Here is a 14,336-nt window from a genome sequence, read left to right on the forward strand (position 1 = left end):
TTATAGAAAAACAAAAAGAGAAAATTGAGACGGATAGATCGTTTCTATCTTACCTAGTTTTAGTGAGAGAAAACTCACTGGATGGAAACTCGTGGATGCGCCACTGTTTTGAGGTATGTATAATAGAAGTATTGGAAGTAGAACTCGGGCTAAATGGTGAAATCGTGACTTGCAGCATTCTCTTAAATTTTCGCGAACGATTCACAACACAGAGGGGCAGGGCTGCCATATTTCAGTTTTGGCCTTAGAATAAAGATCATTTTCGCTTGCAGAATGAATAAGTGATGAGAATTCCAGTAGTACACTTTCAAATTTCTTAAAGAATATTTCGGTTTCTGGTGATACATCACAACCCGTGTTTTTTCGGAAATAAATGAACAATCATGATCATAAAATTCATATATTTGATAGAAGTAGGTAAAATATTTTATAAAAAGAATGAGCGAGCGTAGCATACGATAAAACATGGAATTTTCTATGATTTCCGGTCTCCCCCACCTTTTGATTCGTTGTTTGGCGAAACTTGAGTATTGACATTGGTCAGAGACCTCCTACTCTCGTGAAGTTCAATGATTTTCTTGGAGTTTTCAACGAACGACATAAGTCCTCTTGACATGTAATACGGACGTCCGATTCCATCGTTCTTTTCGCAATCTTCACAGAAGCATAGGAAGATCGTGTCGATAATCATCTGCAAAATAATGTTTTGTAGAACTTTTCGTTCAAATAAATAGCCTAGAAGATTCAGGAAATCTTGGAAATCTGGCAACTTAGTTCATCTCTCAGAGACCGTGAGAAGACGATCAGTGGCGGCACTTTTGTGCGGGTATGGAAAATTCACTTGACCTTAGTTGGCTATTGAGAATTTTTCTACTTTATATGACAATAAGAACACTTTATTTATGCCAAAATTCTCCAATTCGTCTTAGTACTTTCATTATTTTTGTCATTTACCTCGTATACTGTCAGGAAGCAGTGGGAGACGAAGTAAGCAAATAATCCAGCCAAAGTTAAAGGTACCCACATGTGCTGGAGTCCTTCTTTGTTCTGGAAAAAAAAAACATTAATATAGAAACGTTGAAGGAGCTCCAGTGAAACTCAAAATCAACGCACACAAATTATATTTGTCGACTAGTACAAGGAAACACAAATGGCACTATTATAAAATTCGTACAGTGAAATACTCGAGATCAGTGAATTTACAGGGCAAAACTGACGGAATGAAACAGGATCCGATCTCAAAACGTTATACGGGGGTTTACGGACGTGTTCGCCAGCCAGAACCTAAGACGCACACTTAACGGACAGATATCGGACTTCAGCCAGGTTAGGGGATGAAAAATGACGACACAGAATTACGACGGCTAACCCTTAGGCGCGTTCGGCACTCCCCGGGTATCCACACCAGCAGAGTGCTTCCCTAACCGTAGGGGTGAACACGGGAACGAGATAAAAAAAAGGAAAAGGAGGGAAAGGTGAGCCACCCCAAAGTTCCTTCGGTACCCCCCGGGTATCCACACCAGCAGGGTACTTTGATGACAGTAGGGGTGGACTGCAAAGAGAAGAAGTGAAAAGTGAGGGAAGGGTGAGCCACCCCAAAGTGCCTTCGGTACCCCCCGGGTATCCACACCAGCAGAATGATTGACATCCCACTAGGCCTTGAAAGTCCAGACGCACCTTAATATCTGGTCACAGAAGATATTCAATAATTTCTGTAGTTTCAATCACAGAACTGGAATAACAAATATAACCTAGAAAAGTATTTGAAAACAAGAAATATTCAAAGTCAGAGCATATTAATCGGCATTCCAAATTGATAAAATTATGTTTTCAATTTGTGAGATTAATTTATGAACATAAGAAGCAGTCAAAATTCAAATTATCTGTTGTCAGTGCATAGATTCACATATAATAATTCTATAGATCACTGTCTATTCATATTAACAACCTGAATTTCGCAACACAAAATCTTAACTTATGGGCTATTACCAACCTAAATTCGATTTTCCATAGCCACCCGAGATGTCAATCATTCTTAAATGGACTATATGTATATACTGTTAAAAAGTAAGTATTAGAGGAAGCACTTATATACTTTTAATTTGTAGTGGTGCGTACGTATAACATGTGGGGATGATTATGTTAGCGTATTGCATACACACACACACACACACACACACACACACACAAAATATGGTCCTTATGGCACTTAATGGATCAATAAAAAATTTAAAAACCAGAACTCAAATCAGTAAACCATTCAAGACTCTCACCTCTAACATTTTCATGCCTGTAAAAACTGTGACTATCACGGTAACAACCTTCCCCAAGAACAATGTGATATCTCCTATTGAGTTGATGGCCGCCACTCTCAAAGCATTCGCTACCAGTAGACGAAACGCTTGTCTACCACCCTTGCAGAAAGAATAACCATAGGCGGCTGAAAATGAGGTTTGGCGATGGCAATAGAAAAACAGGAGAATGCGTGTGAACCGATGAATAACTCACCAACTTCTATGTAGGCGTTTCTGGTCAAATATTTGAGGATTTTTTCGAAACAGTAGAGGCAACATTGGCAGCATCTCAGTACACTCCTTGCGCAAGAACCTTCGCGGCCCTTCAACTTTGCTTCGATAAATTTCAGTATTATCCTGATAAACTGCACTACTGCGATCACCAAAGAGCCCAATGCTACAGACCCCAAGTGGTATCGGATCAGGTTTTGGATGCTGCGATATATAGGCCAACCCAGCCTGGTCTTATCCCTAGACATTTTCATTTTGAAATGATCTTAATGCCTTGTGATGTAATAGTTGGGGAGCCGAAGAGGGAAATTCGGGATTTACTCGAGCGTGTCAGATTAATATAAGGGGACATACCTTGGACCCTGTAGAGTACCTCTAGACCTGTATATAAGGGGAATTGTCTAGGACAGCCTGTCAGAATAGTAAAGAAAAAACTATCATTGTACATACTCAAGCGTGTCAGATTGAGATATATGTGGTTAATTACATGTTGAAAAGTATATATTCTCTTAATCTGACAATTCAAGCGTGTCTAAAATGTGTGGGAGTGCGCCATAAAGTTGCAAAAAAAAAACTTCACGTGTACATTCTCGAACGTGGTGGCGTTTTTTCTTATTTTGAAGCTAATGATTCAAGAATAACAAAAAAAATATAATCTGACAGTTTTGTCAAGCCGAAACAATAAAAATTGGCCATAAAGGTCACAAGAATCAGTTATTTTGAATTATCTCCTTCCCTGGGCTTCAAATCTTTTTCGCATTCATTATAAAAGTTGTAGAGCATAACATTTTCTACAATTTCTGTCCCAAGCAATTTTTTCTACGTCCAAAAGTTTTTGAGATATATGGCGATTAATGCGAGGTGTTAAGCGATACTTGCTGAAGCGAAAATTCACTCGTTGGAAAATAGTACATTCTAAGGTTCAGTCACAGACAATACTAAAATTTTCGTGACTAATTTCGAAATTGTCATCATAGAAATACCTTGTCATTTTGACAATTGTAGATTAGACTGGGATTCTACATTGACCTTGCCCTTTCGCATGTGTGGCTAAGCTTCTCGCCCTTATCGCACTCTAACTCGAGAATGGTTAAGAGTATGTAAAATTACTTCAGACAAAAGTTGTGTAAAAGTTTATTATCTACAACTTTCATATTGAATACAAAAACGATTAGAGGTACAGGGAGGGAAATATTCGAAAAAAAGGGATTTTTATCATCTTCAAAGTGTCAGATTGAGAAAACCCCCCCTGATTAGTGTCAGGTTAATGGGTCTACACGTCTACAACACCCAGATTAACCATCTGTATGAAAATCGAACACGCTGACACGATGTACAAGTAACGATTTTTTTCACAATTTCAAAGGACCGCTGTGACCTTGCGTCACGTCCAAATTGTCAGTCCCTTGAAGAGTAGCTTCCTTTTACCATATCCTCCAAAAATCTGACTCTGTAAAAAATTTTTTTTTACCATTTTCAACTCTTCCTTACGGCCAGTCCCACCGCGCGAACTGTCAGATAAGCATTAATTCATTATCAGAGACACGTAGAGCATATACAGTATCTTATTCTGACACGCTCGAGTATGTACACCTGACGATTTTTTTTACATCTTTGAGACCCTGCAGACGCTTTCCACACCGCTGAAAGTGCATACATCACAGAACCTTTTTTTCTTTCTACCATCTAATCTTCAAAATCCACTAGGTGTCCACGACGCTCGAGTAAATCCCGATATAGCATCGTCGGCTTCCCAACTACAACAAGGAAGGCAATATACAAAATAACTTTGACTGTACGACACTGCGAATATGGCTTGTAATATTTGATTGACTAAATTCTGAAATAACTTTCCTGCCAGGATTATAAAAGGTATCAGGGGAAATACAGAGGTACCATTTATCTCTGGTGGTCACCAAAAAGATGGCATGCAAGGGCCTACCTTGCATTGAGTTCGTATGTGACATTTGATCTATCTTAGAGATGGCCATGCATCAATAACAAACCTGGTGAAATACCAAGAAGACACAGCGCCAGCTATGACCATGTGTTGGCATCCTACAAGAAACTGGCTCATCCAGAGCATGGCAAACAGATTCTGCCACCTGGTTATCTTCATCCAAATATTTTTTTCGTAATGAAATACGCCGCTGCCTACTTCAGTCAAAATCCCAGCACTCTCCACCCATAAGCTGAAGAAAAACCAGAGGGCAATCACAATGGCAAGGCAGATAAATGTCTGAAAGAGTAAATCTACATGTTCTCCTTGTTCGAATGTATCACGTATAGATTCAGTTTGAAAAAAAAACTTATAACGTCAAATTAAAGAATTCTTTCAACTAATTAATTTTTGAGGATACATATTATGCCAGGGTCGCAGGGTGCAAATGAATAGTTGCAATAAAAATAAAAAGATGATTCCTATTCATTCACACCCTATATGTGAGTCATAATTATCTACTACCAACTCACTAAAACAGGCAGAACAATCAGTGCTGGCATAGCTGCAACTGCTTTTCCCGACTCTTTGAACAGTTGCACCACTATTTGTACTCTTTTCCTCAACACTAGAATGACCAGAAGAACTAAAGCAGTAATCACTGTAGAAGCTATAGCGAAAGCTAGGTGTGTGTCCTTTTTTCTGCTCTCAACTACAGGAAGAAGATCAGTCTGAATATCATCTTGATCATTTTTCAAATTCGTCCAGATTATCCTTCAAATAATTGTTAGATTTAATACATAGAATGTTCTTTTTCTCCTTCATAGTTCTTTATAAGATATTGAATAATGATAACGAATTTTTTTTTACTTATATCGTTTATATCATAAAAATTCGATTTTCATTTCTTGAAAGTTTAAATTCCTCAACAAAAACATAAGCAGTATAATAAACCATACTCAAATCTTACCATAACCAAACTGTTGCAGCAAGACAAATTACTACTACTCCAATTAACAATCCCCAAACCACATATCCTACCAAGTATCTGAACGCAACTAGCAGTACTGTTGATATAACTAGAAAATAGTATCAATTATCACATTATTGAAATAATAAAAATAATTCCTCACACTCAAAAAACTAAATTTTTCAAATTTATATAGCATAAAACTGAAACTACATATTGCTCTTTACTCATATCACATCCAAAACATACTCACACAAAGATATGAGGAAGAGATAGACAACTTCTTTATAGCAAAGATGAAAATCTTCTGAAACTTCCTGAAAAACGAATTTTGAAAACATCGATTAGGAGGATTTCTCGAAGTTTCACACAAACCTGGAAGAAGTTGCTGATTCCAGTCTTGGAGATGATCTTATCTACGATTTTATGTGTGGCATTCGGAACACATCTATTGAGAAATGGACGGCTATAAATTCAACAAAAAAGTGTGAAAAAACGCTTAGAAATGAATATAATAGAAAAATAAAAATGTTGAAGTGAATCTTGTATGGAATAAAGACTAATTGCCACTCTACACTATAAATTCCTCATTTTTGTGTCATCGTATATTCCCCTGATGGATGAAACGTTTTTTTTATGGATATAAAGCATATAACGACGCCATTGCTATGTTTCATCACTAAAAAAGTGTACAGACAGATCCAATCAGGTGCTCATTATCGATTATTTCATTCGGCATAATAGAATCATTTACCTCAAAACGAGGAACGTAGGTACAATATCGACCTGTTATTATTGGAGAAAAACTACAATGACTGGCGTACAAATCAATTTCCCATCAACTTTTTTTCGCTTGAGAGAATAGATCGAAGGAATAGATATCGGTAATGTTGATTGATGAACCGAATAGAAAATAGACTGATAAAAATAAAAACACAACTAGATTCCGTTCGAAATTTTTATGTTTCTTTATAATTTCCTGAAAGGAAGAAACTATGTACCTAATACAATTCCTATTTTATAATTATTTTTGGCCTATAAAACCTTCCTAAAAGAGCTATCTTTTCAGAGGGAAAGTTTTCTTCTTCGGTTTTATAAACCTATTACCTTATTATTATTATCAAGAGTACGTTTCCTACGATTCTACGATGAATTCTTACTTAAGTAATGTACAGGGTGTCCCAAATTCGATGTCCAGTAAGGGGATCTAGGAAACTAGAGTAACTGGAGCAAAACCGAATACTCTTTTTCAGAGAAACAAAGAATGGTAAACCGGAGCCTCCCACGATTCTTCGTTTTTGAGTTATGAGCAAAAAATGAGATTCTGACGATTTCAAAAAGTTCTCATAACTCTTTTGTCTTCGAGGTTGTAGATCTGAAACTTGAACGTTCTACAGGCACTTTTGTGTGCCTACATATAAAAGTGCCTAAGAAGGTTCAAGTTCCAGATCTTTAACTTCAAAGACAAAAATGTTATGAGAACTTTTCGAAATCGTCAAAATCTCAATTTTTGCTGATAACTCAAAAACAAAGGATCGTAGGAGGCTACTGTTTTCACCATTCTTTGTTTCTTTGAAAAAAAGCTAAGAAACGTGTCATCGATTTTGCTCTAACTCTTCAATTTTCCGAGATCACCGAATTCGGGACATCCTGTACATCACTTTCCTCTTTTAGTATTCATTGAATAATAATTATGGAATTTGGGGTTGAACTGTGAATAAATTAGTCAAAAAGAACTTGAACTAATATCATAACAGTAGGATTGATTTTTTTAGACTTGAATAAACACAACACAAATGAAAATTCATTCAACTCACTATCCAGCAAAAAATGAACAATTTTTGACGCAGTATCTGTCCTTTATGTTGCTATCATTCCTTTTGAGCACTAGGTGAAACCTGTAAAAATGTGAATGAATATGCTGTTGATGCTACAGGTAATTTTCTGGAAATCTTACGGACTATCCTCGTTGGATCTAGAACAATTTCCAGTATTATTGCTTTGGATCGATATGGTTTTTCTGCCGCATATATTACCGCAATTGTCATAGCCATTGATTATTCGGAATATATCACCGTAAAGTATGCAATAACCAAGAAAAACACACTGAAAGAGGAAAGGAGATGAGGTTTGTAGTATTTGTGCAACAAATAATAATAATACAATAAAAAAATTGCTTGTCTCAAGAAAGATCGATGTTTTTGATTGCCCATTTAAACGGAAAATATACTGAGGGTAAATGAATTGTTGCAGAAAAATTTGCGGGTCTTTTTGTTGTAAAAAAAATTGCAACTGAAAAGCAACTTTTAATTATTTCCTTGGTAACCTGAGAATTCACAGAAATAAAATGAGCAGACTTCTATATATGGAAGTGAGAAGGCAATCAAAAAAATTTGGTGTTGTCCACCTATGATTGCAAGGTGTAGAAGAAGCCATCGAACTTTTTTTCTTAATCACATAACATTAAAAAATTAATTTTTGATAGCTTGATACACTTTGAACAAATGAAGTCTTTCATGATTTATTGCTACATAACATAATAACTATAATTAAATGTTTTAGAAAAATAATTTACGTAGCGTATAGGCTGGAATTATCTTCGAACTTGAATTTTCTTAGTAGCCGGATACCAAGCATGCTGTGTCTAAGCTGGGGTTGTCCAAAAAACCTTTTTTTATTATAATACGCATTCTGAGCGTTGCAACTCAGGAGAAATTCTTGATTCACCAAAATCCGAAATATTTTTAACAATCACTCAAAAGAATAAAAATTGAACATACCAGCACAATAAGGAAAAGTGTCATCAGTATCAAAAAGAAAGTATCTGTCATGTTCCTTGGATTTGTACCCCAGAAATCGCTAACTTCAGAATTAGTCTTAGCAGCATTCTGTAACCAAATCCAATTAGGTAGGATTAAAAATTTTCAAACACAAACACATTTTCACCTCTCTCGGTTCAACTTTTCTTGTAACACAAAACGTCTTCTCCATTTTTCTGAATTCACTCGAACTATTTAGAATTCAACGGAAATGTGAATTATTCCAGATAAAGTTTTCATAGGAAGCTGATAATCCATTTCAATCGAACCAGATTTAAATCTTGAGCACTATATAAAAAATCATTTCACAAATTGCTATAAATGGAAAATTCCTCAATCAACTGAAGCCTGAAGTTATTGCGAGGTTATTAACCCCCATGCACTAGCTAATTATTACTATACTCACATACAATCTTTGAATGCAGTTGTTGTTGTTGTAGTAAAAAAATGGAAAATAATTCGAAAACTTCCCGTTTATCGGACTTTCGAACCAGAGAGGTCCTTTTTTGTTCTGAATAAGAACACGGTTACCTATGTATTAAAAGTGGACTACATATGCAATGCCATGCAACACTTCCATGGGCCATGGAACCATTTGATTACGGGGGTTGCTAAGACAACAACGCCTTGACCCAAACCCACTTAGGCCTCTTTGCATTTTCGACATACAGTAGAAATCGAGTGTTTAATCTTTAACCCACTTAATGAAGTTATAGAACAACGAGGTAAAGAGAACTCTTTTCAATTTTCTTATGAAGTATTATTCTTTCACTTCAGTTGAGATGAAAAAGCCAAATTATATTTTTTTATAAGTAGGTATATTAGAACATTTTCGAACAAAAAAACTACGTGAAGCATTTAGTCATTAAACAGATATCAGTTCCTAGATATCTAAAAAGAAAGTTGGAGGCTAATTCACATCATTGAGATCAAGAATGTGGTTTCCGTTCATTATTTCTATGTGTCTTAATCTAACTCTTATTATTTTAACTTCTGATTATTCTGTTGTCCAACTGAAGCAGTACCTATACATAAAATGAAATTCCTAATTTTGTGTTACATTGCTATTTTTTCACTATGTTTGCCGCGCAGTGGATTTTTGTTTTGGAAGCTTTTAAACGTAATAGGCATTATTTGAATTTACTCCCTATCACATCAAACCCTAACGTAAAAAATACAATCCCATATTTCAAACAAAAATGTCTAAGATTTTGAATAAAAGCCCATTTATGGTGGAGCACTTTTTTTGAGTACACCTTGTATAAGTAAATACATAATCCGGGCTCTGTATAGGAACACAGGAATAAAAGTAATTAACATTTGTTAACTACTTTTTCCTGGATACTGCTTGTATTATCTGGAAAATTCCCAAATCAAGAGTAATTTGAAATGAAAAGTGAGAGCCATCCCAAAAAATTTAATTCTCAGTAAACGAAATTCTCTTCTTTTCTATTGCAAATTTTACTCATATGGAGGGTATAAATGAATATAGTTGCAAAAAAAAATTGAGGGGTTGATTTCTTGTCGAAAAAAGTGGAAGTCTTTCACATAAAGAGTGCCTGTTCATAATATTTTTTCCTAAAAAACCATTACTTTTAGCAAGAAATTACAAAACCTTATATGTTCGAAATGAATCAAGCTATCAAAAATTGATGTTTAAATGATTCAAGTAATAGTAATATGGCTTTTCTTGTGCTTGTGTACTTTTTATTACACCCTCGTAGATATGATTGCCGTGTGTAGTGACCTCTAGTGTTCAAACCTTTATTTGAAGATTTAATAAAAGGGAATCTATGCGCAGTGCGCCCTCTATCGGGTCTAACTGTCGCCTTCAGCGACTGCATCTCCATATGTCATCCATTTAATTGTCAGTTGGGCTTGTTTTGTATTTTTTGCTGTCGAATTATGAAGTGTTCTGACGTTTAACATTAATTTGTGCATTTCTTTGAATTTCCATTGAACGTGATACAGTCGTCAAGTAATTGAAACTAAGTAAACAATGGGAGATTCAAAGGAGTCCGAAAAGGCGTATTTATTAAACGAAGATGCCGAAAACAAGCTATACACACAAGAAACGGAGTCGACGATTCCTTCCCGACAAGGTATTAAAAAATATGATTAAGATTTAATATGACTCATTGCGAATGTTAACAACAAGAGGTAATTTCTTTTTCCCCATTATCAGGCGAACAAACAACGGTTTCACCCATTGGGCCAGATGAATTACCACCGCCTTTTTACCAACCCTCCGAGGGAGGTAATGGAGTGCCAATGGTTACTTGTAGGGTATGCCAGGCCATGATTGATATTTCTGGCAAGCGGGATCAACATGTTGTCAAATGCAGTCAGTGTAATGAGGCCACGGTAATCAATTTTTTTCAGTTGTTTTTGTCAGGCTTCTTGGATTGAATTTCTTTGTGATTTATCTAATCCTTATCTGTCAGTCATTAGATATCTTCAAGTTATGTTCTTGCTAGAAGCTAGAACAATCCTCTTTGTAAACAAACAGAATGATTTTGTGCAAATTTCAATATCTCTTTGTTTGGGGAAGAGAAGTTATTAACCCAGAGGTTAAAGTTCTATGAACTATTATCAAAATATATTATGAGATTCACAGGAAATCGGTTTATTTTGGGATCTATCCCCAGGCACCTTCATGAACAATGCCCATATGCAAAACAATGAAAATAGACTCATAGCATAAGGATGAAACAGCCAAAATGTTCATTTAAATATGATAAGATCATTATTTATTTTAAATATCCCAATTTAGAGTTCTTTATCAATCCATACGAATGAAAGTGATTCTAGTAAAAACTAGATTACATACTTTAATATTCATTAGTTCAATTGTGTGTTTCTATTATATATTCCTCACATATGTTCAATAAATTAAAATAACGCTGTATTGTATAAATGACTTAGAATACACATTTTGGCTGCCTGTGAAATTTTCAAAAGAAATTATTTTAAACTTTATTGGTAACATTTTTTTCTCACAACTTCTTATGATATACTCTCAGCCAATCCGCAATGCTCCTCCTGGCAAGAAGTATGTAAGATGTCCATGCAATTGCTTGTTGATTTGCAAGAGTTCATCACAACGCATCGCTTGCCCAAGACCAAATTGCAAGCGTATCATCAATTTGGCCCCTAGTCCCGTTACCCCACCAGTACCGTCTATGCCTGGCATGTGCAGAGTGACTTGCGGGCACTGCCACGATACGTTCTTGGTAAGTTAAGTTATTTGTATCAGTTGCACCCAGCACCGCCTAGATTTCAAACTTGAAGATTTTTCTTCAACTCTGATAAACTGTTTGTCAAAATTTAAGGGTATTGATTGCATATGATCCATCTTAATATTTTTTTTTAGAAAAAATGTTCATTATGAAGTAAGTTTGATCATTTTTGTCTTACGAGTAGTTTTTATGTTAGGGATTGCCTCACACATGCACTTAATAGGTTCAATATGGATAAACTTGATGCTTTTGCAGTTCAACACTCTCAACAATTCACTGGCTAGATGTCCGCATTGCAGGAAGGTCTCGTCAGTGGGTCCAGATTTTGCCAAGGGCAGAAGTAACTTATTCCTAGCGATTTCGGTAATAATTCTGCTGATAGGAATCGGCATCGTTCTCGGTACTTATAGCTACGCCCACAACCACAGCAGTATGTACGTTCTCTATGTAGGCATCTTCTTGATCGCTCTGATAATGCTTGCTCGTTCCATCTATTACTGTTCGATGAAGGTGAGCATCATAGAGGGCCCCATGTAAGCAAAATCGACGTGGGAAAATTTGTACTGCTTGAATTATACGATACAAGGTGTAATATTTTTCAAACTCTTTAATTTGTGATTTGTTAGGCTCATGGTATCGTCACTTCTGGAAAATAATTCATTCTAGACCCTATACTATTTACGCGTATATTCTGAAGGCGGTTTATTCATTTTGGTACTGACTGACTGAACTATAGAATTCAAGAGAATTTTGTAAATCAATACAATACTCATCGTTTCACTATCATCCGAAAATATCTCTATTATTTATTGGAATTAATTTTTGCATTCTGCAAAATATAGAAAAAAATTTCACTTATTCAATTTGATTTACTTAAATTTGATAAATTCACTTTTGTTGTGAACTTGCTTATAAATATTTGAAATTTCATTATCCTCGATCTGCTAGGTGATTGAATATGCATCATTTTTATGAGCTGCATTTGGCTTTGTAATTTTGATGAGTGCTGTGTTTTGAGTTTAGGTAATATCTTAATTGTATAATCAAAATACTGAATGATGTAATTCTTTGGACGAATCTTCAAAAGCAGTTGCATAGATTTTGATGTGTCTCAGTATTGGTCATTCAAATCGTCTTTAACATTTTTAAAAGGTTGAATTTGATTGATTCATTTTTCAAAGCGAACACACTAATGTTCTTTATTCTTTTAAATATTTATTTCTTTTCGTATTCTAATTCTTACCACTTGTGTTTTAAGCGATATTATGAGCCTTTGTCATATAATCAAATGATTAACTATTGATAATTAGGTTTTCTATTAGTAATTAAGATTATATCTTACAATTGTATATAATATACTGGCTGCTTTGAAGTAAGCGTGAATTTAGTCTGAATAGAAATGTGATAAAGAACGATTAATCTATATTTTACTGCTTCTTTGTTTAACATTCCCTGAATTGAAAATATAAATTATACTAATATACCTTTCAAAATTCCTTTATAGAGATGCTTTCTGTATATAAATCCAAAATTTCTGGATTTTTTTAAGTGGCTCCTTGGATCATGAATTTTTAGTAGAATATTTCCCTCGAAGATTGAATGATGATTGTCATATAATTTGAATATTTTAATTGTCAAAATAAGTGAATATTGTGTGAGAGTTGAGTATAATAAAGTATTTTAGGTTAATTGTTTTATTTATTTCAAGTGATGCAAAATCATTGAATTGATGTGGCCGATACTTGATGGAAAATCCATAAGTGAACTTGAAACAGATTATGTGATTTTCCCAAAAATTATCTTTTTGGGAGTGAAAATTGAATCTATCTTGGAATTATTAAATTTCCGAAAATTATTCAATTTAAATTCTGAATATCTTTCATCCTTATGTTATTCATCAGAATACTTCAAAGTTTTGGCATGACATAAGGTTTTTGTGGAGTACAAATTTAAATTTGCGTTTTCGTTTCGTTTGGAAACCACAGCAGTTTTAAAGAGACAGTGGTGTACTAAAAATTTCACAGTTGTGAATATTTTTTATTCAGACTTCAATTAGTGCAATCTGAAGTGAGTAGTAGGGGAAATATACTGGAGAAAATAAATACAAATATTTGCACCGTTTTTCTCGTTTTCATTCAATAAAAGGCATAAAAGCAATTCGAAACCGAATATTTTTCGCACGAGGGAATTTATTTGTTGTGCGACCCCTGTAGAAAGCATTGGACCTGAATAAGCGCCGACGCTCGTCGCACATAAACAGAAACTATCGCGAATTCTAATGCTGAATTCTTCGACTTTCAGTAATTTCGACGTTATAACACAGTTTGAGTGATCATAAATCCTAAAAATTTCTCAAATTTTGAAGGCTTTTTAGATGTCACGGTGTCCTGTGAGCAAAATTTGAAAACTTTCTGTTGAAATTTGAGGTTAATTCTTGTTCGTAACAGTAAAATGAAAGTTTAATTTTTTTGTGGGTGTTCCGAAGGTGAGTAATTTGCATATAGCCAGAGACAAGGTCATAATTGTCTCTGATATCTTTCGAAGTTAGTATTTGTCCTTTTCATTTCATGAAAATCGTGGAAACTCTCGAACAGAGACAAGTCTGTCTCCGTCTTGGAAGTTCCAGTTGGACGATTACTCATAACAATCAGAATCTCTGATAACAATGAATAATGATATACATAAATTTAAAGGGTATTATTTGATATAAGGACGAGTTTCATAAAACTTTGATTGCTCTATCAGTCGTCTTAATTTTAACGGATAGGTATGGAATGGATCCGTCAGTCAGAAATAGGTACTTGATTGTCTGATATTGCCTCGGAAAGCGTGCATAAGATTTCA

At 34.9% G+C, this 14,336-nt stretch overlaps 3 protein-coding genes across 3 annotated transcripts in view; 2 read left to right on the forward strand and 1 right to left on the reverse strand.

Moving 5' to 3' along the window:
* Positions 1–386: 386 nt before the first annotated feature.
* LOC123315350 (choline transporter-like protein 1) lies at positions 387–8,426 on the reverse strand. The gene is made up of 13 exons (XM_044901017.1): positions 8,381–8,426; positions 8,215–8,322; positions 7,392–7,540; positions 7,252–7,332; positions 5,810–5,900; positions 5,688–5,751; positions 5,435–5,543; positions 4,998–5,238; positions 4,532–4,764; positions 2,509–2,765; positions 2,274–2,440; positions 955–1,047; positions 387–691 (listed from the first exon to the last, which is right to left on the reverse strand). Exons 1-13 carry the CDS (start codon positions 8,423–8,425, stop codon positions 476–478), a joined length of 1,854 nt encoding a protein of 617 aa, XP_044756952.1. The 5' UTR covers position 8,426; the 3' UTR covers positions 387–475.
* Positions 8,427–10,108: 1,682 nt separating this feature from the next.
* On the forward strand, positions 10,109–13,181 carry LOC123318730 (type 2 phosphatidylinositol 4,5-bisphosphate 4-phosphatase). The gene is made up of 4 exons (XM_044905459.1): positions 10,109–10,355; positions 10,439–10,617; positions 11,277–11,486; positions 11,748–13,181. The coding sequence occupies exons 1-4, from the start codon at positions 10,253–10,255 to the stop codon at positions 12,027–12,029; spliced, it is 774 nt and encodes a 257-aa protein (XP_044761394.1). The 5' UTR covers positions 10,109–10,252; the 3' UTR covers positions 12,030–13,181.
* Positions 13,182–13,730: 549 nt separating this feature from the next.
* The window catches only part of LOC123307529 (phospholipid-transporting ATPase ABCA3-like), a 28,810-nt gene continuing 28,204 nt past the window's right edge, over positions 13,731–14,336 (forward strand). Inside the window, exon 1 of the mRNA XM_044889880.1 lies at positions 13,731–13,977. The gene's annotated coding sequence lies outside the window, so the exon portion shown is untranslated. The remainder of the gene's footprint in view (positions 13,978–14,336) is intronic.

The sequence above is a fragment of the Coccinella septempunctata genome, chromosome 1 (assembly GCF_907165205.1).
Source record: "Coccinella septempunctata chromosome 1, icCocSept1.1, whole genome shotgun sequence".
Taxonomy (NCBI): Eukaryota; Metazoa; Arthropoda; class Insecta; order Coleoptera; family Coccinellidae; genus Coccinella; species Coccinella septempunctata.

Excerpts from the sequence above, each read along its gene's own strand:
- LOC123315350 (XM_044901017.1), bottom strand. The coding sequence starts at position 8,425 with ATGGAGAAGACGTTTTGTGTTACAAGAAAAGTTGAACCGAGAGAG. Across the intron at positions 4,765-4,997 it reads TGATTGTTCTGCCTGTTTTA|ACATTTATCTGCCTTGCCAT; the intron begins GTGAGTTGGTAG and ends TTACTCTTTCAG. Across the intron at positions 2,766-4,531 it reads TCTTCTTGGTATTTCACCAG|GGATAAGACCAGGCTGGGTT; the intron begins GTTTGTTATTGA and ends GAAAATGTCTAG.
- LOC123318730 (XM_044905459.1), top strand. The coding sequence starts at position 10,253 with ATGGGAGATTCAAAGGAGTCCGAAAAGGCGTATTTATTAAACGAAGAT. Across the intron at positions 10,356-10,438 it reads GACGATTCCTTCCCGACAAG|GCGAACAAACAACGGTTTCA; the intron begins GTATTAAAAAAT and ends CCCCATTATCAG. Across the intron at positions 11,487-11,747 it reads ACTGCCACGATACGTTCTTG|TTCAACACTCTCAACAATTC; the intron begins GTAAGTTAAGTT and ends ATGCTTTTGCAG.